This window comes from Cervus elaphus, chromosome 2 (assembly GCF_910594005.1).
Source record: "Cervus elaphus chromosome 2, mCerEla1.1, whole genome shotgun sequence".
Taxonomy (NCBI): Eukaryota; Metazoa; Chordata; class Mammalia; order Artiodactyla; family Cervidae; genus Cervus; species Cervus elaphus.
Genome location: NC_057816.1, coordinates 5,805,641 through 5,826,820, shown reverse-complemented (window position 1 = coordinate 5,826,820; position 21,180 = coordinate 5,805,641). Strand labels below are relative to the sequence as shown.

Genomic DNA, 21,180 nt, shown 5'->3' with positions numbered 1-21,180 from the left:
TCCTTACCTTCTGCCAGATACCTCAGGAAAGAACTCCAAAGACTGGGCTAAGACCTAGACTTCTAATTTTTTTATTTTTTTCTTTCTTCAGTTGACATTCTAAGTATATCTTATTATTTATGCATCATTGAAATGATAAAAACTTAAAGAGACTAAAAGGATTGGTAACCTAGTGAGGTTGGTCCTCTCCATAGTGATAGAACCTAGGCAGTTAGTTTTATAGTTTAGTTTTATAAAGTTTTTGTAGACAAGGCAGGTGGTATTGTGGCTTGTGTTTGTGGGAGGAAATAACTAAGTTCCAGGTAGGTGTGGTCCTGTATCTATAATGATTGATATACTGTACCAGAACAAGCTTAGCCATACTTTGCTGTATTCACAAGCCAGTTCCCAAACTCACTTCCTACCCCTGAGTGAACAAAGGACACTTATATTTTTTGTTTTTCATTGTGATGGGCCATATATATTTTCCTGAGAGTTTGAGTATAGCATCTTTTTTTTTCTACAGAAGTTTGTCTCTTTTTTTTGGCCAGGCCACACGGCTTGCATGATCTCAGTTCCCTAACCAGGGCCTGACCCCGGGTCACAGCAGAGAAAGTCTGAAATCGTAACCACTAGGCCACCAAGGAACTTCCGCAAAGTTTCTTTCTTCTTTCTTTTTTTAAAAATTTTGTCTTGGCGGTGCTTTGTGGCGTGCAAGATCTTAATTACCGGACCAGGAATCGAAGCTGTGCCCCCTGCACTGAGAGCATGGAGTCTTAACCACTGGACCACCAGAGAAGTCCAGAAGTTGTTTCTTCCTAGCTATTCTGCCATGGATGTGGAAAACATTAAATTGTGACTTTGCTGATTTACTAACTTGTATAATTGCCTTTAGGAACCCTAAGAAGGAAGGTTTTATAAGTTTATCTCTCACTAATGTTCTTTTGGCTTGGGGATCTGCATTTTTAATTTATGAAAAAGAGAAATATCTTTTTAATCCTAAGGGATATCTATACATAGATTTGGTTTCATTGAATCCAGTTGTAGTAAGTCATTATAATTCACTAGTCAGTTGTACAGGTCAAATGTCATGATAGAAATATACAAACTATTAACTAATCTGACCAAACTCAGGGAGATAGTGAAGGACAGGGAAGCCTGGCATGCTGCAGTGCCTGGGGTCACAAAAAGTTGGTCACAACTTAGCGACTGAACAACAACAGCTCTTAATTAATATAGTTAAATAAGGATATTTATAGAGGCAGAGTAGTAGGGGAAAATGTAGAACGATTTGTGTCAAACTTCAGGCAGAGTAAAAGGGAGGCAGCCAGAAAGGGAATGACTGAAGAAGAGCCATCTAAAGAGAGCTCTTAACACTGTGACAAGTGCCCTAAGAGAGCTTGCTGTTTATCAGGAATCATGGAAAACATGGCTGCCTTTGCTCATTAGACAGAGGTGGCATAGAGACCAGGTCATAAGAGAACGAGTGGCCCAGTAGGATGACTGCACAGACTGGCAGTGTTTGAGTTCTCCCTTGTTTACCCAATACCATATCAAAATATAGCTGATGACAGAAGACAAAAGATTTAGAGCCCATCTCTGCAGGTAGTTTCAGTTAAGATCAAATGGATTACTTATTCCTACATTTGACCTGTTATGTTTAATTTGAGCTTTAGATAATAGTAAGTTTCAGACTTGAATACTTTGAAAACCTGAACACCACCAAAAAGAAAAAAAACCATTGGATCTGGTGGGTGCCGAATCACTGCCCAGCTGGAGGCTGCAGTGCTAGAGAACTCAGTGCTGTGGTAACACAGGCTACACTGCAGTGAAGGACTAAAGCAAGCCCAGAGTTTACCCTTCCTGTAACAGAGAGGCATGGTCTCTTGTAGCCTGTGTGGCTCTCACAAATAACTAGGAGAAGAGGTTAGAGGAACATTGGTGGGATGAGATACCCATAATTACATATTCCCTGGGAGAAACAGTTTTAGTGATGTGGTTAAAGGGCTTTGAAGCGTCTAAAAATGTTCTACAGCATTGAAGAAAGAATCATACAGAGTTGCAAGGGGATTAGATGAAATATGGTGCATTAAAAAAGGTTGATTTATTGGCAAAGTTAGGGGAAAGTAATGAGCATATATAAAGTCCTATTTGGGAGGGGATATAAAGTAACCTTGACTCCTGATCTAAAATTGAGAGGCCATGTCCTTGAGAGATGTTGAGTAAAGAGGCAGGACCTGAAGTAGTATGTATAGTGCAATCCCATTAATGTTTGAAAAAAGTATCTTTGTTTGTATGTGCTAAAATTACAGTGGGCCTGGAGTGGGCATGTTAACTACTTACTGACAGTGGGTCATAGCAAGGTGGTGGGAATCAGCTGGAAGGCTGAATTTTTAATCAGACTTTATTGTTTTCTGTTTATTTTGGTAATAAAGCAGCTCTTAATGTATGTATAAAAAGAGGCTCTTAATGTATCAATACATCTGGCTGCCCAACTCAGTTAATGAAACAATTTCAGTGTTTTTAAATATTGTTCTACTTTCCTGTTTTCTCTAAGCCATTTTGATAAGCTTGGCAAAAATGTGACTGTTAGGCAGGATACTGGATCAATAAGAGCCTGTTTTCTCCTCTATAAAATAACATCTACCTCAGTGGAGATGCTGTGAAAATTACAAATGTTTGAAATTCACTTATTTCACTACTGTGAGTAATCCCTGCCTGCTCTCTGCCAAGAACCAGGCTTAGTGTTGGTATAAATATGCAAACATACTGTGGACCAAGCCCTTGGGGGGGCTTACAGTCCAGTGGAGGAGCAGGCATTTTAAGTGGGCTAAGAAAGTAAGTGAGTGACTTCTAGGTTTACAGGTGCTGGACCTGACCCTGAGGACTGGAGGTAGATTCTGTCCTGAGGGAAGGAGGCGCCATTCTTTTTAGTTAACTGGTTAAGACCCTTTCCTGTTAGATGATGCAGACTGATGACTACAGTATTATGTAAATGATAAAAGCTCTAAATTTATAAATTTGAAATTCTTCCTTTGTGGTTCATTTGGCTACTGCTGTTCTCATCTAAGAGTCTATCTAGCATTTTATTTTGTAACTATGATGTAAAAATTTATATGAAGCTCTACCACAGGAGGATGATGGGACTGAAGCAGAGTTACGGTTGTGAATAAAGAAACACGAATCAGAAATTTTCCTTCATCTGACACTTTGGGAGTGATTCTGACACTAACAAAGAGAAGAGCTGATAGAGGGCCCAGTATAATTGGATTTTAATCTATTAAGCCAGAAGAGGAGGGGAAAAAAAAGAACCTGTATAAATAAAACTTCATTTGTAGTTTTTACTGATATTTGTAATAATTCACATTCTTACTGAGTAAAAAGTTTTGAATAACTCAGCTACAAGGCATATAAAGTTAGATTAAAATAGATACAATTCTTTAAAAATGTTTTATGTTATATTCTTACTAATTCTCATCACTGTTGCCTACCTTTTATTCTGAATTAAAAGGAGAAAAAAATTGGGCCTTATTTATAATGTGTGATTTGGGAAGTTACTTGAAGTGAGTTTCCGAGTGCCCTATCTGATTTTTGTTCTTTCTCTAGAATTTGTGCTTGCTACAACTTGAGCTTGAGTTTTGTTTTGGAGTAACTTGTTTTCTCTTAAGTATTTGTGCATACTGTATCATCCCTTGAGGTTAGATAGCACTAAGACCTAAATAAGCATTTTCCAAGAGGACCTCTCACAATGTTAAGGAAGGTTTTTCTAACATAATAGGCTAATTACAGAGAGTCTTTGAGTCCTAAAAGTACAAGTTTAGGATTAGAATGACCATTCACACATTTCCAGGAAGAGTTCCACTGAAGAGTACAGAAGTCTCTCCTTCCCTTGGTAAACTAATGTCAGAAGTAACCATGCTGCCCCTGGCACCAGAGCCCCAGGCCTCAGAGAGCCTACTCGGCCATTGACTCTGCAGGAGAAACTGGCTGAAACAACTGTCCTGGAATAAGCTAGAATAAATAAGCATGTTTCCACTGGTAAGAGCTAGGTTCTCAGTGGCCTGAGGTGTTTCTTTCAAAGCTGCTTCTGTAATTTCCCAAAAAGCCAAGTTACATTTGTTAGAGTCTAAAAGTTACATAAATCTGGCCCCGATATACTGGATGCTGAAGCCTGAGAAAAGAGTGCTCCTTCAGTCTGAGTTTAACCCTGACTGTGGATCCGTGAGTGCAGAGTAGGTGACACGTGTCACTTGAGTGGCAGTCAGAAGTGGCACCAAGATGTGTGACTGAATGGGGGACTGGTTGCTTTATCCAGGCAGTGTCAAACGACAGGAATAGGAAGAGTTGCGGGGGTGCTGGTGTCCTGAGGATGGAGTGGTGAGAGGCAGAGTCCGGGCTGTTAACTGAGGCCCCAGGAGACCGGCGGGTGTGGAGGCGGTGCTGGCCCTAGGTTCCCGGTGCCTGATGCCGAAGCAAGCGAGTGAAGCTCCTGAGGGTGCACCTCAGCTGTTCTGACTTGGTCACGAGGGAGCCGCCCGCAGCAGGGCGGCTCTCACGGTGCGGGCTGGGGCAGAGGCCGCCTCAGTTGTGGAAGTAGCTGAGATGAACAGACGGTTGGTATCCGGTCCCTTGGTGGGAATGTGTCATGCCCAAGGTGTTTCTGGTGTGCCGGTTCTGGATTCTGGCCTAGGGGAGGGGCAGCGGGGGCAGGTGAGGCGGGCCGGAGGTGGGGAGAGAAGGTAACTCCAGAGGCGCTCGGCTCCGGGCCGGGCTCCGCAGCAGAGGCTGAACTTCGAGCGACTCGCTGTCTGCCCAGGCGCGAGGAGAGCCCTGTGTGCAGCCCGGGGTAGCGCGGCCGTGACAGGGAGGTGACCCTGAGGGCCGGGGTGTGGACCGCGGCAAGGACGTTCGAACGCGGGACCGACTGGCACGGGTTAAAGCCTTCCCTTCCCTCCGCTGGCGCCTTCCGAAGTCGCCGGCGAGAGCCCTGGGGGCCGGCCCTGGGTTCTGCCCCAGCGCTGACGGTGGGAGGGAGAGGGCGGGGCGGCGGCTCCCTCCCAGCGGGCTCTCCTCCAATCGTCGCGCCGGGAGCGCTGCCCAGCACGCCCCCTCCTGACTCTGCCGCAGGACGCTGGGCCCTCTGCTGGCTTGCTCACTCGAGCTCGGCTCCCCTCCTGCCATCTTCCGTTGCAAAGCATTTCTGGGAGCTGCATGTGGGTGACGCAGCAGCATTGTTCGCAGGCACAGGAAGCCGCGGCTGAGCTCTAGGGCTCGAGAAGGAGCGCAGGGCTCTGCGCGCCGCTCCCTCCGGGTAGCCTGAAAGGTGATTGCCCGACTGCCCTGCCTTAGGTGCCCTGGGAGATTTCAGATTTTTTTCAAGTAAACTGGAAATTTTCCTAGAGGCAGAACACCTAACTCCTTCAGCACAACTTCCAATACAGAAAGCAAAACAAAGACGCTGGGGAAACTTCATCCAAGAGCTCGGCAGCTCCAGAGGACGGGAAACACAAGGTCAGGCGGGCGGGCGGGCGGGCGGGCGGCAGAGCCCTCCTGGTCTGGGGTGTGTGGTGTGTGGAACTGCAGGGACTGGTCTCGGTGGCGGAGAGGCAGGAGAACTGCTTGCCGGCGAGTCCGGGATAGTGCTGAGGTGTCGGTGGTGCCGTCGTCACTGCACTTGTTCCCTCTCCCGGCGGGATGTGCTTTCAAATTGGGTCGTTTCCCTTTGGGAGTCTGTTCCCCTTCTCCGCCCAGGCGCCCGCGGTTCTCTCGTCCCCTTCCTGGGCTGTGTCGGGTGTGGGCTTGCGCTTGAACATTCTCTCATGCCAGGAGGCTAGATAGGCGTCAGCCTTTCCGCACTCCACCCCCGCTCCCTGTCCCAAAACCCCTCTGGTGAAGGGTGGTGGCTGCTTTATATGGTTTCTTGAAGGGCCTCAGCTGGAGTCTGCCTTTTTTGATGAAGGCAGGGCGTTCTTGGTTGTATGGCCCCAGTGAAATAGGACTTGGAAGGAAATCTGCATTTCCCTCCACACCCACACAGACCCTAGTAACTGAGTCGTGCCTGTGTGAACAGCTGCCCCCACACCCTCCACCCCCACCCCAACACAGACACAATTTATCCACCTACCCTTCTCTGTCCCCCACAGAAATCTTGCAGGTAGACTGCTTTTGGTGATAGTTAGGTTCCTGTTCTACTCTTGAACAATTGCGGATCTTTCTGTGCAGTCTGTTTTGCTGAAAGTGGAAAGTCCCTGTTTGTGGACAGTTCAGTGCTCTAGGGGCGGAGGAAATGGGCAGAGTCCTACTCCGCGTGAGCAGTGCGAAGTGGGGGAGGGGAACTCGCATTCCCTAGCACACATTTTGAATGGACCTGAATTTCTCACCCCAGGGAGATTGGGAGCGGGATGGAGCCTGGTCCCACGTGGCACCGCACCCCGCCTCTTCACCCCCACGCAGTGTGGTGCTAACAGGAGGCTCCAGAATAAGGTGCCATAGCAACTTGAAGTAAATAAAACGTCTGCAAAGGAAATCAATTTGGGGGAGGGAGAGAGGCATCTGGGGGACTTGGCAGAGGGACTCATCCTGGAGGAGCTTCTTGGGTACTAGTTAAAGGGTCTTTCTGAGTCCTAGCTCTGGATCTGGAGCGTGATCTTTAGGTTAAGGATGGAAAAACTTCGTAGAGAAATGCCTCATGCTTCAAGAGTCCTGGTCTCTAGGCACAGAGCCCACAGGATTCTGAGAATGATTATTAAAAATGGCCCAGGCATGCTGGCCTGTCTAGGATCAAAGTTTACTTTTTCTTGAAACAGTTAATATCCTGCATACATCTAAAGCAATCAGAAAGAAATTGTGTAATTTGTCTTCTGGATTTGTGTGTGTGGGGGTTGTTGTTTTGCAGTTGCCATTGCTTTAGGGCTCATGAGGTCAGATGAGGAGAGATTTCATTGTGCTAGAAGGTTTGGGACTGAGACATTTCTGTCTGAAACATAAAAGATTTGTTTCAAAATAATAACCAGTGTGACTCACTTGAGTGGCAATTTCTTACTGTAGAATTGTTCCTCAAGGCATTCAAACTAGATTGGCTAAAGGCATGAGAACTATTGCCCCTGAGATTGTTGCTGCCCCCTTTATAGGAATAAAGGCAAATAAGTGACCGTGTGTGCATATGGGTACGTGTGTGTGCGTGTGGATGTGAGGGAGAGAGATTTGAGAATGAGGTTTCTTTAATTAGCCTTTGAAGAATGGAGTCCTGGGTTGAATCAAGATGTTAAGACCCTGCTATTCGTATTAGCCAATCCTTTTTTTTTATTTTTGCCAGTCAGTATTTGCTAATAACATCGACAAAATGAAGGCATTATTTTAAAATATCATGGTACTCGTTAGCTGGTATAGAAAAGTAAAGAGTTGATGTAAAGTTGTACTGTCATGTATAGAACTATGTGACAACACTTGACAACGGTAGCATGGTCACCGTGAGCACACAAGTGCAGGGCTGGGAGTAAAGGTAAATTTAAAGTCTTGATAGTTTGAGTTCTCTTCCATCTTCTGTTTGTTTCGCAGTGGGTCTCTATATGAAGGGAAAATGTCGAAAGTTGCCAGCCTGCTCTTCACCTTGGTGCTTCGGGGAACTGAGGCTGAGTCTGTCTGGATGCTGTTAGGAGTGGTTGACTCTTTGTTCACTATGTCCTTTCTTCCCCTCGTCTCTCCTATCTCTCCTTTAGGTTTTGCTGGAGGAGCTTGCCAACAGTGATCCCAAGTTAGCCCTCACTGGAGTCCCTATAGTACAGTGGCCCAAAAGGGATAAGGTAAGAAACTATTCTTGAAGCTGCTGAAACATTTTGCTGGCTAACCATTACCATTCCAGGAAGAAAAAGAACAACCAGAAGCAGACAGGTTTTGTGCATTAATGTGAACTGACAGAAAATCATTACTCAGTTCTGTTTTGACTCTTCAGTCAAGCTATCTTTGGAGGTGACTCTCTTAACAAACTGTCAAACTAGAAGACCTGCCTCCAAGTTCAGATGCCGGCGTGTGCATTTGTTCACCAGAGTGGATCGGTTCCTATCCTTCTGCCCCAGTGACTCAGTTCTTTTTATAGATCTGATGTAAAATTAGTTAAAATAATTAGATATACATTTAAAAGGCTAGAACGTTTCTTCATTGAAGTGAGACCACACTCTCAAGGTTCCCCTTGGTTTGGACTTTTCAGTATTGAATTGAGAAGAGACGAAAACAGCTACCTATTAGTTAATAAATTGTCAGTTAAGAATTTTCACGTCCCTTCAGTCAGGTCCTGTATAATTCTACCCCATATTGTCCTTTGTCAAGGTCAGTCATAGATTTCTGATCTTGGTCATGAGTCTGGCAAATAAATTGGGCCCTTCTGTGGTGTTTCCCAGCTACCACTTGCAGAGCCATCACATCCCAGGGACATTGAGGCAAAATATAAAGGTGTGTATCTAAAACATGTCTTTGGAGAACCACTTCCTCCTTCCTCAGTGCTTCTGTCCCGCTTGCCTCCTGCTTGGCCACATGGGGCTGCCGCGAAACAGCCTAGTCCTTCCCGGCCCTGGCTATTGAGTGTGTCCAAAAAGTGTTTAAGGCACGGTGGGAATTAAAGAAGTGGGAGTCACAGTCCTTGTTCTTAAAAAGATCACCAGCAGGGCAAAATACAGGTGCTAAAATTGTAAACATATACCTGAGAAATTTATTCATGCTCAGCTATTTTTGGAGTGTCTGCTATGTACCAGAATTGTAGGGTTGAATTTAGAATAATAAAGAATAAGACTTGTTGCTCCCTCAAGTAGTTTCCTGTCTTCTTCAGGAGTGTATTCTGAGTAATAATATTCAGGATAAGGAAATACTGGAGGGCCCCTGCAATACCTTTGGCGCATAGAAAGCTTCAGGAAAGGGCAGCTCAGCAGAGTGAGAGGGATGTGGCTGAAGTAGTCTGAAGGGATTGGCAAACTTTTTTGTGAAGATAACGTGTAGGTAAATAAATGTAATAAAGATGATAATTTTTCAAATTTTGCAGGCCGTTCAGTCTGTTGCAGTTTCTCAGTTCTGCCACTGCACTAGGAAGCACCCATGGACAAAACAAAAATGAGCATGGTTTTGTGCCAATAAAATTTTGTTTACGAAAACAGCCTGTGTGCGATTTGCCCTCAGGCCATTGTTTGCCAGGCCTTGTCATCTTCCCACTCCAGTCCTTAGGCTGCCTTATATGTTTGACCTCACTGCTTTCTCTTTCCAGCTTAAATTCCCAACCCGGCCAAAGGTGCGGGTTCCTACCATCCCCATCACAAAGCCTCACACTATGAAACCAGCCCCACGGTTAACACCTGTGCGCCCAGCCGCTGCCTCTCCCATCGTGTCTGGAGCCAGACGGAGACGAGTGCGATGTCGAAAATGCAAAGCCTGCGTGCAAGGAGAGTGTGGTGTTTGTCACTACTGCAGGGACATGAAGAAGTTTGGGGGGCCTGGTCGCATGAAGCAGTCCTGTGTTCTCCGGCAGTGCTTGGCAGTGAGTGATCTGCTGGGTAAAGAATATGGGGGTGGGGTGGGGTGCCAGGGGTGGGGCTGAAATATGCATATTGTATAGACTGCAAAGCTCTAAAGAAAAGATTTTGCTGCCTTTATGGCTTTTTGCATTTTGTCCCTCTTGTCTCTGGATTTAGAAGGAAGGTGTCTAATATTTAACATAATCTAATTTAATTTTTGCCTAATTTTCAAATGAGAGGCTAGTGTTTGAAGGACAGATCACTGCAGTCTGTTCCCTCTTCAAGTGGATTAGAAAGGAAGGACCTGGGAGGCCAAGGATAGGCCAACTGAAAATAAACTGTTCCCTGTTGGTCTTTACTCCTCAGCGAGTTGACTCTTCATATCTTCTTCTTTGGTCATTTTCCTGCCAACACCTCTTTTCTCTCCACCTGGTCTCCATGCTCTCTTAAGTGTTTACTGGAGAATTGCAGGAACCAAATTGTCCATCTTCAGTTAAAGGGAAGCTGAATGATAAGGATCTAAGCCTGCTCTTTCTTGGTTTCTGTCTTTGTCCTCTTATAGCCCAGACTGCCTCACTCTGTCACATGTTCCCTTTGTGGAGAGGTGGATCAAAACGAGGAGACACAGGACTTTGAGAAGAAACTCATGGAATGCTGTATCTGCAATGAGATTGTTCATCCTGGCTGCCTCCAGGTGAGGAAGGGCCTAAGGGGCCCATGAGGTCTCAGCTAACAGAGTGTCTAAAGACTCTTGAGTGGAGCACAGGAGAGTGGGACATCTGTCACGAGAGGCTGCTGAGGGTCACAGAGGGGTCTGACATCTGCTCTTGAGTGTGTGTTGAGTCTGTATCAGGCTCTGTGCACACCTTGGGTGGTAATAGGAATTCCCTGGGGGTCCAGTGTTTAAAATTATGGGCTTTCACTGCTAAAGGCCCTGGTTCCATCCCTGGTCAGGAACTAAGATCCCACAAGCCACACAGCTGGACCAAAAAAAAAAAAGTAATAAGGAGGTTTAAGCCTTAACCTCAGATATTGAGTCAACTCTTCTATCATGGACCTTGGGCCCAGGTGTGTTCAAAAGCTCCCCAAGTGATTCTAACATGCAGCCAGAATGGAGAAGCACTGTTTTATATGACTCCTCATTTAATCTTAAGACAACCCTGTGAAGTTGGGTCTATCTTAGATTTTCTGTAAATCTAAAGTACATTGGTTGGTGCTGGTACTTTCTTGGTCTTTCTGAAGGTGTCAACTATCATGATTGCCACCTGGCTGACAATGATTATATAAGACATTGTTAATTGTGAGAAGCAGCCCAGTTTCAGACAATTCAAATGTGAAAAAATATGCACCTTGGATTTGATAAAATAGGGTATTATCATCATGATGATGACAATGGTTAGTACAAAGTGTTTACTACATGTCACACATTTTTCTAAACATTTTATATGATATTTTATCCACTTAATCCTCACCATTACCGTGTAAGGTGGATATTGTTATTTATCCTCACCTAACAGTTGAGTCATAGAGACCTGGTTACCAGTCTCCAAACCAAAGCCACAATCGCATCACAGCCACCATGCCCACACGCAAGACCACACTGGCTCCAGTCCTGTGTGTTCAGTTCCTTTTACAGAGTGGCATGGGGCCCTCAGGAGAAGGTATATGTCAGGGGAAGAGAACCCAGGTTGGCTCAGACTCTTGGGAATCTTCTCTTGGAGTCTAAATTTGATGAATGTAACCAAGAGTGAGGGTGGGCAGTATCCCACTGGCTGAGAGTAAGGCCAAATGGCTCTTGATTTTGTTTTTTTTTTTTTATCTCCCCTGTAGACCAGTGTGTTTAGGAGTGAGTAACTCTTCCCAACCGTGTGTCTGTGTTACAGTTTGATAAAGGCAACTTAAGAGACAGATTAGGTTTTGTCTGTTTTTTAAATGAGACAGATTTTTAATAACCGCTCTCTGCCTGTAGATGGATGGAGAGGGGTTGCTTAATGAGGAATTGCCAAATTGCTGGGAGTGTCCAAAGTGCTACCAAGAGGACAGCTCAGAAAAAGCCCAGGTAAGGGAACGTTTCCAGTCTCGCACTGTGAGAAGGAAGCAAATGTCAAGTTTGGAAATAAGGTTTGCCTTTGCATGTTTTTTCTGACCCAAGAGATTATTTTTTGTTTTATTTGTTATCTTTTTTCCCCTTTGGTTAGCTATTTTTCTTTTGAGTTGTAAATTTTGTTTTTTTGCATCATTGAATGTTGTTCCCCCTGGGACTCTGCAAAGTCCCAGTGTTCTGTTACACCCTGGGGCCCTTGAAAAAGAGGAGTCACAGCTGGACTGTTTGGGGAGGGAAATGAGGTGAGCTTGGTCTGTGAGGAATGAAACTTGAGGGGAGGCAGTGACCTGAGCCAGCTGGTAAATGCAGTGGTATACTGGAGTTTCCAGTTGAGCGGGTTCGCATTTTGTCTTCTTCACCTTGTGGCGGAAAGCCCTGCCCTTGTGCCAGTTGTGTCCTACACAGGCAGTTGCTCCTCCAGAGGGAACCTGTGCTGTGACCTTGGCCCCAAGTGACTGTGATTGCTGGTCCAGTGGTCACCAGTACTGTCAGAGGGACAGAAGCACTGGCCCCTCAGGCCAGGAAGACAAGGTCTGCTAAGGGCATGTACAGGGGCGGCCGCTGGCCTCCTGTCGGTCATCATGCCCTGGGGGTCTCCTCCAGGTGCCCTAAACAGGAGAGTAGGGGCACATTTCCTTGTTGCTTTTTTTTTTTTCCCCTATTTCTTCCCACTCAGGCACTGAGGTCATTAGACTTCTCAGTCTAAATAGGTCTGAGGAGAAGGATTTCTGGAGTTGACGAGTGCTGGAGTTTTCATTTCAAGTGCTACTAGCAGCAGGTTTCTTCTAGTGGTAACTTTTACTTTTGTCTTTCCTGGTGGTGGTAGTGGTGGGTGCTTGCTGTAGCAGACAGGCTGGAAGGTACTATATTTAGTGTTACCTTCTAATGCCTTGTAAAAGCCAGCGCCCAAAAGTTGGTCATTCTCTTTGAGCCACAGTGATCTAAGAATGTAAGGAGAAAAGGGAGCAGAATTGTTGCAGAGGGACATAGAACGTCTCCTTAAGGGAGTCTGAGCTGCTGTTTTGATACCTAGTGGAACGTGGTGGTCAGGCTTCATTGCATCATAGCCCAGGTGGGCTCTAGGAAGGGACAAGGGGGCCAGAGGGTGAGGTTGTGCTTTTATTGTGGGATATTGGCTTCACCAAACTCAAATTCCTCATTTTCATCCTGAAGAGATTCCTCCAGGAGCAGTGCAGTTTCTCATTCTAGGCTTAATCTCTCACCTGTGGTTGGTCTCCCGGGACAGTGTGGGGTGCTGAGGAGAAGCAGCCTGGAAGGGTCGCACTCAGACCCTGGTAGGGCTAAAAGTCAGTAGGTTTACTGCTGTCAGAATCTGCATCTTAGTTCAAACATGTATATGTAGGCTGTTTTTCTTCCAGCAGAAGTGTCTCTTGGGTGACGAGCTGAATTAGAGGCAGAATTTAAAATGGTCAAGTTGCGTAGGGGTAGGAGTTGCAGCCTCTTTAAAGGATTTCTTTACCCAGAGAATTATATTATAACCAAAAAATTGGGACAGGAGATGAGTAAGGCAGGCTTTGGAATCATGCAGCTCAAATGTGGATCCCATTCCTCTGTACTTGGACACAGACCTTTCTGTCACAAGTAGATTTCCCAGGCAACCTATTTTGAGGGTTTTACTCTATAATCAGCTGCATTGAGCACAGACATGAGCTCAGTTACAGAGTCTGGTTTGCAGACAGTGAGGAGATGACCACCCTGCAGCACACAGAGGTCCCTCCCCCATAGAAAAGCAGAGGCCTGCCCTCTGCTAGTCCCCGAGAGCAGCAGAGGGGTTGACCCTGTAAGTGTAGGGGTTCTCAAAGTTAAGGAGGCACTGACATGGCATTTGCGGGCCTGTTTTGCAGAAGCGAAAAATGGAAGAGAGTGACGAAGAAGCCGTGCAAGCCAAAGTCCTCCGGCCCCTGCGGAGCTGCGACGAGCCCCTCACGCCCCCACCTCACTCGCCCACCTCCATGCTGCAGCTCATCCACGACCCGGCCTCCCCCCGGGGCGTGGTGACTCGGTCATCCCCTGGGGCCGGCCCCAGCGACCACCACAGTGCCAGCCGCGATGAGCGCTTCAAACGGCGGCAGTTGCTGCGGCTGCAGGCCACAGAGCGCACCATGGTACGGGAAAAGGAGAACAATCCCAGCGGCAAAAAGGAGCTGTCTGAAGTTGAGAAAGCCAAGATCCGGGGATCGTACCTCACTGTCACGCTGCAGAGGCCCACCAAAGAGCTCCACGGGACATCCATTGTGCCCAAGCTGCAGGCCATCACGGCCTCCTCTGCCAACCTTCGCCATTCCCCCCGTGTGCTGGTCCAGCACTGCCCAGCCCGAACCCCCCAGCGCGGGGATGAGGAGGGGCTGGGGGGAGAGGAGGAGGACGAGGAGGAGGAGGAGGAGGAAGATGACAGTGCAGAGGAGGGGGGTGCGGCCAGGCTGAATGGCCGGGGCAGTTGGGCTCAGGATGGAGACGAAAGCTGGATGCAGCGGGAGGTCTGGATGTCTGTCTTCCGCTACCTCAGCCGCAGAGAACTTTGTGAATGTATGCGAGTGTGCAAGACGTGGTATAAATGGTGAGCAGGGCTACAGGGATCAGGCACAGGGGTATGGGCGTAGGTGGCAGCTTTCCATGTGAGAACAGCATGTGTCTTGGCTCCTGGAGCCTGGTTGGGCCCTAAAGGATTAAATCCACCCAGTCTGTTTCCTGGACACAGGGGTCCTCTTAAAGATGTGGCCGGTCGTGCCTGCAGGTGTCATCAGGGAAATCTGGCCCTTGGCCCCTTCTCCCTGCTCTGTACTTTCTTGTCTTTCCTTACTGGACTTTGAACGGATTTGTACCTTGGGGCTTGGGGGTGGGTTTGTACAGTGTGTCCTAAAACTTCGGAGTCAGAATCCCCCTGCCCCCAGTCAGTTGAACGCATCATGCATTTGTTGAGAGCCCGTGATACGCCAGTCACTCCTGGGGCTGGGGACACAGACGACTGCTGTTACACCCCTGCCCCATTACATCTCCATCTCACGAGAAAGGTATATGCGCTTTTCAGAAACTTTGCAGGTGCTCGCAGGCTCACAGTTCCACAGTTCTAATTCTCATACTCTAAACCTAGACCAGAATGCCTTTCTCCAGCAAGCAAGGTTCAGTTTTGAAGCTTCCTGAGACTTAGTTGTCCTTTTTAGTGAAACCTGTCATTTCTTCTCAAGTTAAACATTAAGACATAAGGGAGCATCCCTAGAGGTGATGAACAAATATTTCCACTGGACATTGTTTTTCCTTAAGTTCCTAAATCCTAGAATAAATCCTTTATATCTAGGTCAAATCCTGTTACGGTAGTTTTCAAAGTGTGATGCCCAAACCAGTGTCATACCTGGGACCTTGTTAGAAATGCAGGTTTTCAGGGCATATCTCAGACCTGCTGATCTGGACCTCAAGGGTGGGGCTGGGCAATCTTTTTAATAAATTCTCCACCAGAGGATTCTGATACATATTAAAAATTTGAGATTCAGTGCTCTGTTTTTGCCATACAAGTTTCATGTGTCCTGGGTGAAGTTTTTTCAGTCTCTTAAGTGAAGACTCCGTTGTTTGCAACCATGAGTTTACTTCCCAAATCTGAATTGACATGTGATCCACCCAGATTCTCCTAATATTTCTGTTCATAGGGCTTAGTGGTGGCTCTGTCCCTCACTTTCTAGGCCGAGCCACGTAAGACTCCCATTATATGCCATCTCTTCTTTCCCTGCCAGCCAGACGCTGAGCCAGGCTGGGGAGCAGAGACTCTAAAATATTAAAGAGAAGCTGCGTGTTGCAGTGCTATTTGTGGCCTATGGACTTGTCACGGAAGGGCAGGCCTCTCCCTTTCTGTTCTGATGTAGACTGGCTAGAAAAAGTAAAGATAGCACTGAGGCAGAAACCCAAGGATGGTGGAGGACTCTCCAGGCCTGATTTTAATAAAGAGCCTCTTGCGACCTGATAATGAAATGGGCTGTTTCTGGAGTTCAAGGCACAAATGAGCTGGATGTGCCAGGTAGCACCACCCTGCGTCTCAGGCAGTTGGGAGAGACTTTGAGGAGAGTAGAGGGAAGCCTCGTAGCTTCCAGCAGTAAGGAGTCAATAAATTTTTTTAATGTTCCTTTGTATACACTTTGGTGGGAGCCATACCATTTTAATGCAAATGAGGGGTTATAGTATATTGTTTTACTGTGTGTCCCTGACAGTCGCTCTGTGCTCTCAACCCGGCCAGAGTAAATTGGGGTGGACTGGTCAAGTAATCTCTATTCTCTGAGGCAAAAAATGGCAAGGCATGATCCTTATATGCATGTAGAAGCATCTAGGGAGGGTGATCCTCCAAGGCTCTGCTTTTCCCAGAAGCCTCCAGCAGCCTGTGATGAAGTTCTTCTGACAAGGGATATCAGGTCTTGAGAGCTGGTTCTCTTTCCTTCTGTTACAGGTGCTGCGACAAGAGACTTTGGACAAAAATTGACTTGAGTAGGTGTAAGGCTATCGTACCCCAGGCTCTCAGTGGCATCATCAAGAGGCAGCCAGTTAGCCTCGACCTCAGTTGGACCAACATCTCCAAAAAACAGCTGACATGGCTCGTCAATAGGCTGCCAGGTGAGCAACCCCACACTGTCCTTCCAGGGGCGCAGGGCCGGTGGGGAAAGTGCATTATTGGCAGCGCTATTTAGAATTGCTTTCGGGCAATTTAGGGCAGCAGTCTGTGCCATCACTGCCTTTGTGCTTGGCAAGAGACCTGACCGGTCCCACTTTAACTGCCAGTCCCCAAGGTGCCACTGTGGGCTGGCAGGCCAGTCGCTGAGGAAGATGAAGAGAGAGGGGTCAGGTGCTGCCGCCAGCTCTGCAGGTGGTCTTGGTGTAGTCGCTGAAGAGAGAATTTGAGTAAGATGTCGCCTTGATAAGCCCCTTATAAGGATTCCCTTAAGCACTTTGAGGTCTTAGAAGTCACTCACACTTAGGTTACTCTGCTCGAAACCAAGCAATCCATTTTACCACCAGAGTTAGATGTAATTTAGGAGGGCATAGAAGTCTTTGAGCAGGATTACTAGAATAAGTTTAGGATATGGTCCCTCCCTCCCCCCAGTAAACAGACTGAGGATCTGTTTACCTTGGTCAGATCAGCTGGTAGTTGAGGCTCTGGATGGCCAGTAGAGTGTATTATTGCATGTCTGTCTCCCTCTGTTGTAGGACTGAAAGACCTCCTTCTAGCAGGCTGCTCCTGGTCTGCAGTCTCTGCCCTCAGCACCTCCAGCTGCCCCCTTCTCAGGACCCTTGATCTTCGGTGGGCAGTAGGAATCAAGGACCCTCAAATTCGGGACTTGCTGACTCCACCGGCGGATAAACCGGGTATGCTCTGGGCCTGACTTCCCTGTGCTCCTTTCAGCATTCCCAGAAGCGCAGGTAGTCCCAGAAATGACACTGTTGAAAAGTAGAAAAGTGGAAGTTGAAAACAGGACGATGGACTATGTACAAGTACAGTTAACTATTTACAGATAACTACCTACAAAGAAAGGAGTAAGTCCATTTTGCGGGTCAGTAGAGTTTGGGGGTTAGAGAGTATAAGCCTGAGGAAGTCTGGGAAGGCTTCATGGTTGAGGAAGAGCGTTGAAGGCTGTTTCCTTGATGGTCTAGAAAAGGGTGGGAGCGTGGGAAGGAGAGGAGCATTCCACACATACCCTTTTGCTGTGTGAGTGAGGCACAATCCAGCAGCTGGGAAGAGAGAAAACGTGTCTGGTTTCCTGGAAACGGCCCCCACACTGCTCGCTCCCTGAAGGCAGGGCTGGGTGTGGGCAGTTCTGCTTGTTAACCCCTGCACAGCCCAGCCTGCAGGTATCCATGACTGAAGCTGCCTGCAGCTTGAGCTGAACTAGAATTAAAAGAGTCTGGATCTAGGTCCTTCTCTTGCCTGTGCAGGCCAGGACAATCGCAGCAAGCTCCGGAACATGACCGACTTCCGGCTGGCGGGCCTTGACATCACAGATGCCACGCTTCGTCTCATCATTCGCCACATGCCCCTCCTGTCTCGACTCGACCTCAGTCACTGCAGCCACCTGACAGACCAGTCCTCCAATCTCCTCACTGCTGTTGGGTCTTCCACTCGTTACTCCCTCACAGAGCTCAACATGGCAGGTATGGCCCTGCCGTGTTTGTGACAGATGGTGCTTCTGCCCCTTGGAAGCCCCGCCCTCCTTGGAGTTTGACCAGTAGAACAGAAAGAACATGGGCTGTTGACTAAACCGTATTAATTCGTTTCCTCACGTATGGACAAGACATGGAACTATTCCTTTTGTAACTGGTAGGGACCGAGGCCTTGAGCAGTTGTCAGGTGCCTGAGAACACAGCCAGCACCCAGCTGCAGTTTGGTCAGCTTTGCAGTGCAGGGAGTGTGGTGGCTGGGGCCTTCAGAGGCTGCCATGTGGATGGCACTTCTGGTCTCTGAGCCAGGTAGTTAAGGGGAAAACAGGGACTTTTGTTTAGCCTTTTGAGGAAAGCTGGGAAATTGGGTGTCAGAAGCAGGCTTCTTTGGGTGTGTACGCAGCATTGTCCTTGTGGTCACTTTCCCCACAGGTTGCAATAAACTGACAGACCAGACCCTGATCTACCTACGGCGAATCGCCAATGTCACCTTGATCGACCTTCGAGGATGCAAGCAGATCACTCGAAAAGCCTGCGAGCACTTCATCTCAGACTTGTCCATCAACAGTCTCTACTGCCTGTCTGACGAGAAGCTGATACAGAAGATCAGCTAAGACACACCCAGCCCAAACTGAACAGGAAACCGATCTTCCCCTGACTCCCCAGCCAGGAGAGCCTCTCTCCCCGCCCCTGCACGGGCTCCGAGGCCAGCGTCACACTCCCTCTCTGCTCTCCTGTCCCTTGAGCCCTTCCCTTACAGTCAGGGCAGAGAGGGGTGTGGACCTCAGGCTTACCGGCCTGTTCCTCTCCCTCCTGAGGAGAAGGGAGTAGCAAATTGATCCGAGGGGAAAGCGCAGACTGTGTGCTGTCACAGTGCCTGCCCGCTTGCTCGCCCACCCACTCACTCGTCGGCCAGGAGGCCGGGTTCTCACTTTGGGGTGTCTGTGCAGCCATCACCTGCACTGGGCCCTGGGGCCCTCCTCCCCATCCATGGTCCCCAGCAGTTCCTGGTTCTGAGCAAACTCCCAGGGAAGAAAGTAGCCCTGTTTCCGTGGCCAGGTTCTCCTCGTGGTGTCCAGTGCGTGTCTCTCCTCTGTCACACTCTCCCGGCTTATGCAGGAGGGGCCAGCGGCCCCAGGAAGGCCAGACCCATGCAGATCACACTGGTGCTGTTGAGGTGTCCACACCTCTTGTCCATGTCTGTGCTCTCCCTCCTCCTTGTAGCTTGATCCTGTCCGATGCTCATGGTAGTTCACAGAATGAGGTTCCCCCACCCCAGACTTTCCTGCTAGTTTCTATGAAGTCCTTGTTGCACTTACTGGGGTTGAGGCTCTTCAGAGGAGCTGGAACTGTCTACCCCAGGGACACCCCATTTTACTGCTTCCCAGGCAGATCCTGAGACAGGCACCATCTCCCCATCCCTTCCCTCTTTGGCCTTCCCTGCCCTTTTCACACTTTCCTTATTCCCGCTTGAATAGGGCTTTCCCAGGATGTCTATCCTCAGAGGGAGCAGCCTGTCTCCCCCAGCTGGGGGGGGTCAGAGAACTAGGCCAAGTCCCCACCTGCCCCCTGGCAGGCTCTGGGCCTCGGGTCCTGTAGCCAGCCGAGCCCAGGCCTGTGTCTGGCCCCCAGCGGCTCACTGATCCGGCGCCTTTGGGGAGGGGTGGGGAGTCCTGCTTAGAAGCCAGTCACCTGCCCTCTGCCTGCAGCCATGGAAGGGGGTGTGCTTGTGCCTCTGTGTGTGTGGCTGAGTGTATTACGCGTGTGTGTGGAGGGAAGGAGGGGAGCCTGGCGTCTCCCGCTCCACCGCCCTGTGTCGAGCCCCATCAGCTGCCCCCTCTTACTTTGCATTGAACGGCCTGTCCAAAGATCCTCTCTCTAGGGCAGCAGAGAGCTTTTTGCACTTTAAAAAAAAAAAAATGGAACGAAAGGTCGGGATTTCTTTTGGGTCAATATTTAAGTGTGTGAGGAGATGCTCAGTAGCAGCAGCCTGTGGCAAGAGCTGATAAACGATAGACGCGGGTTTGCACTCCGCTCCCCATCCGAAAGGAAGGCGATAGCACAACCTTGTCCCACCGTCTTGTCCCCAGCCCGTCCCCTCCCGGCCCCTTTCCTGCAGCCCAGCCTCAGGCTCTCCTCCTCCTGAAGCCCTGTGGGGGAGGGGAAGGCGCCCAGGCACCAGGGGTCTGAAGTGTGAGCCACCCCAAGGAGAGACGCTACATGCCCCCTTGCCACTTCCAAAGCAATAGAGGCAGAGGGGCTCCCTCTTTGCCACCTAGCCCAGCTTTGACCCTGGCATTTACTGGCCTCCTAAGAGAAAACTGGGTCTTGGGAGGGGGTGGCATTGTGTTGGTTTCTTCCAATCTGCTGATTCTTGCTGCACCTTAGAAGCAGCAGTCTGCTCCCCTGACCCTCAGCCCCTTCCATTGGTCTCCAGGCCCCAGTCACCTGGGGCTGAAACCTTGAGGAAATGCCAGTGACTTATTCCAGAGTGCCTCAGTTAGGGGAACTTCTCTGTAAAGAACCCTGGGTATTGAGCAAAAACCTTATTAATGTTATTGTTAATGACCTATAATTGGAAGCTTCCTGCCTTTTTTCGGTTGCTCCTGTGGAAAATACTGAAAAGATGACTTTGTTTTGCTTTCTTGTCTTTTTATAAAAGGGGAGGTGGAGAGACCCCCTCAGAGCAGGGATTGTTCCGGGAGAGTGCCTCTGACTTTGGGACATCTCACCCACAGAGATTTCCAAGCTGACGGTTTGTTTTGGGCTTTGGCTTTTATTTTTGTTTTTTTGCGTTTGGAAAAACAAGCATTTTTACCGCGCACCTGAGTTGGTCAGAGGAAAAGGGAGCCCGGGAGTGGCAGCCAGTGGACCTGTGCCCTTGCCAGGTTTCCCTTTCCTCTGGGACTGTGAGGGAGAAAATGGTTTCTAGAGGTGAGGGTTGGTCCGTGTGGAGGACAGAAATGTCTCTCTTTGGGGACAGAGGAACCCGGGAGTTCCACCGAATTTCCTGCCATCTGCTCATAGACACAGCCTTGCCAGGAGAGCCTGCCCTCCGCAGACCACAGGACCAGACACCCTGCCTCCATCTTTCCAAGCACCGGGGCGAAAAACCACAAAGGAAAGGAAGAAAATTTATATATATATATAATATAAAATCACTTGGTGATTAAAAAAAATAACTGCTCCATAAATAAAACTCCTAAAGTCACTATGTTTAAAGGGTTTGGTTGTGTTTTTGTTTTCGGAGAAATATTGTAAATATATATTTTTTTGTTGCTGATTTAGAGTCAATCTCCAATGTTGTGCTAAAAAAAATTAAATTAAATGTAAGCATTAAGAGGACAAGTCACGCTATCTAAGTTGACACATTGGGATTATTCGGGGCCAGGGAAAGGAGGGAAGCTAGGCGGACTTTTGTTTTCTAAACGTTCTCCACTATTGGTT

The 21,180-nt window shown here is 48.2% G+C and overlaps 1 protein-coding gene across 1 annotated transcript in view; it reads left to right on the top strand.

Annotated features, from left to right (window-relative positions):
- The window catches only part of KDM2A (lysine demethylase 2A), an 88,647-nt gene extending 67,698 nt beyond the window's left edge, over positions 1 to 20,949 (top strand). Inside the window, exons 13-21 of the mRNA XM_043925433.1 lie at positions 7,698 to 7,781; positions 9,230 to 9,499; positions 10,039 to 10,170; positions 11,446 to 11,535; positions 13,446 to 14,158; positions 16,031 to 16,194; positions 16,786 to 16,944; positions 17,512 to 17,727; positions 18,166 to 20,949. Coding sequence (XP_043781368.1) covers positions 7,698 to 7,781; positions 9,230 to 9,499; positions 10,039 to 10,170; positions 11,446 to 11,535; positions 13,446 to 14,158; positions 16,031 to 16,194; positions 16,786 to 16,944; positions 17,512 to 17,727; positions 18,166 to 18,347 — 2,010 coding nt within the window. The 3' untranslated portion in view covers positions 18,348 to 20,949. The remainder of the gene's footprint in view (positions 1 to 7,697; positions 7,782 to 9,229; positions 9,500 to 10,038; positions 10,171 to 11,445; positions 11,536 to 13,445; positions 14,159 to 16,030; positions 16,195 to 16,785; positions 16,945 to 17,511; positions 17,728 to 18,165) is intronic.
- The last annotated feature ends 231 nt before the right edge of the window (positions 20,950 to 21,180 follow it).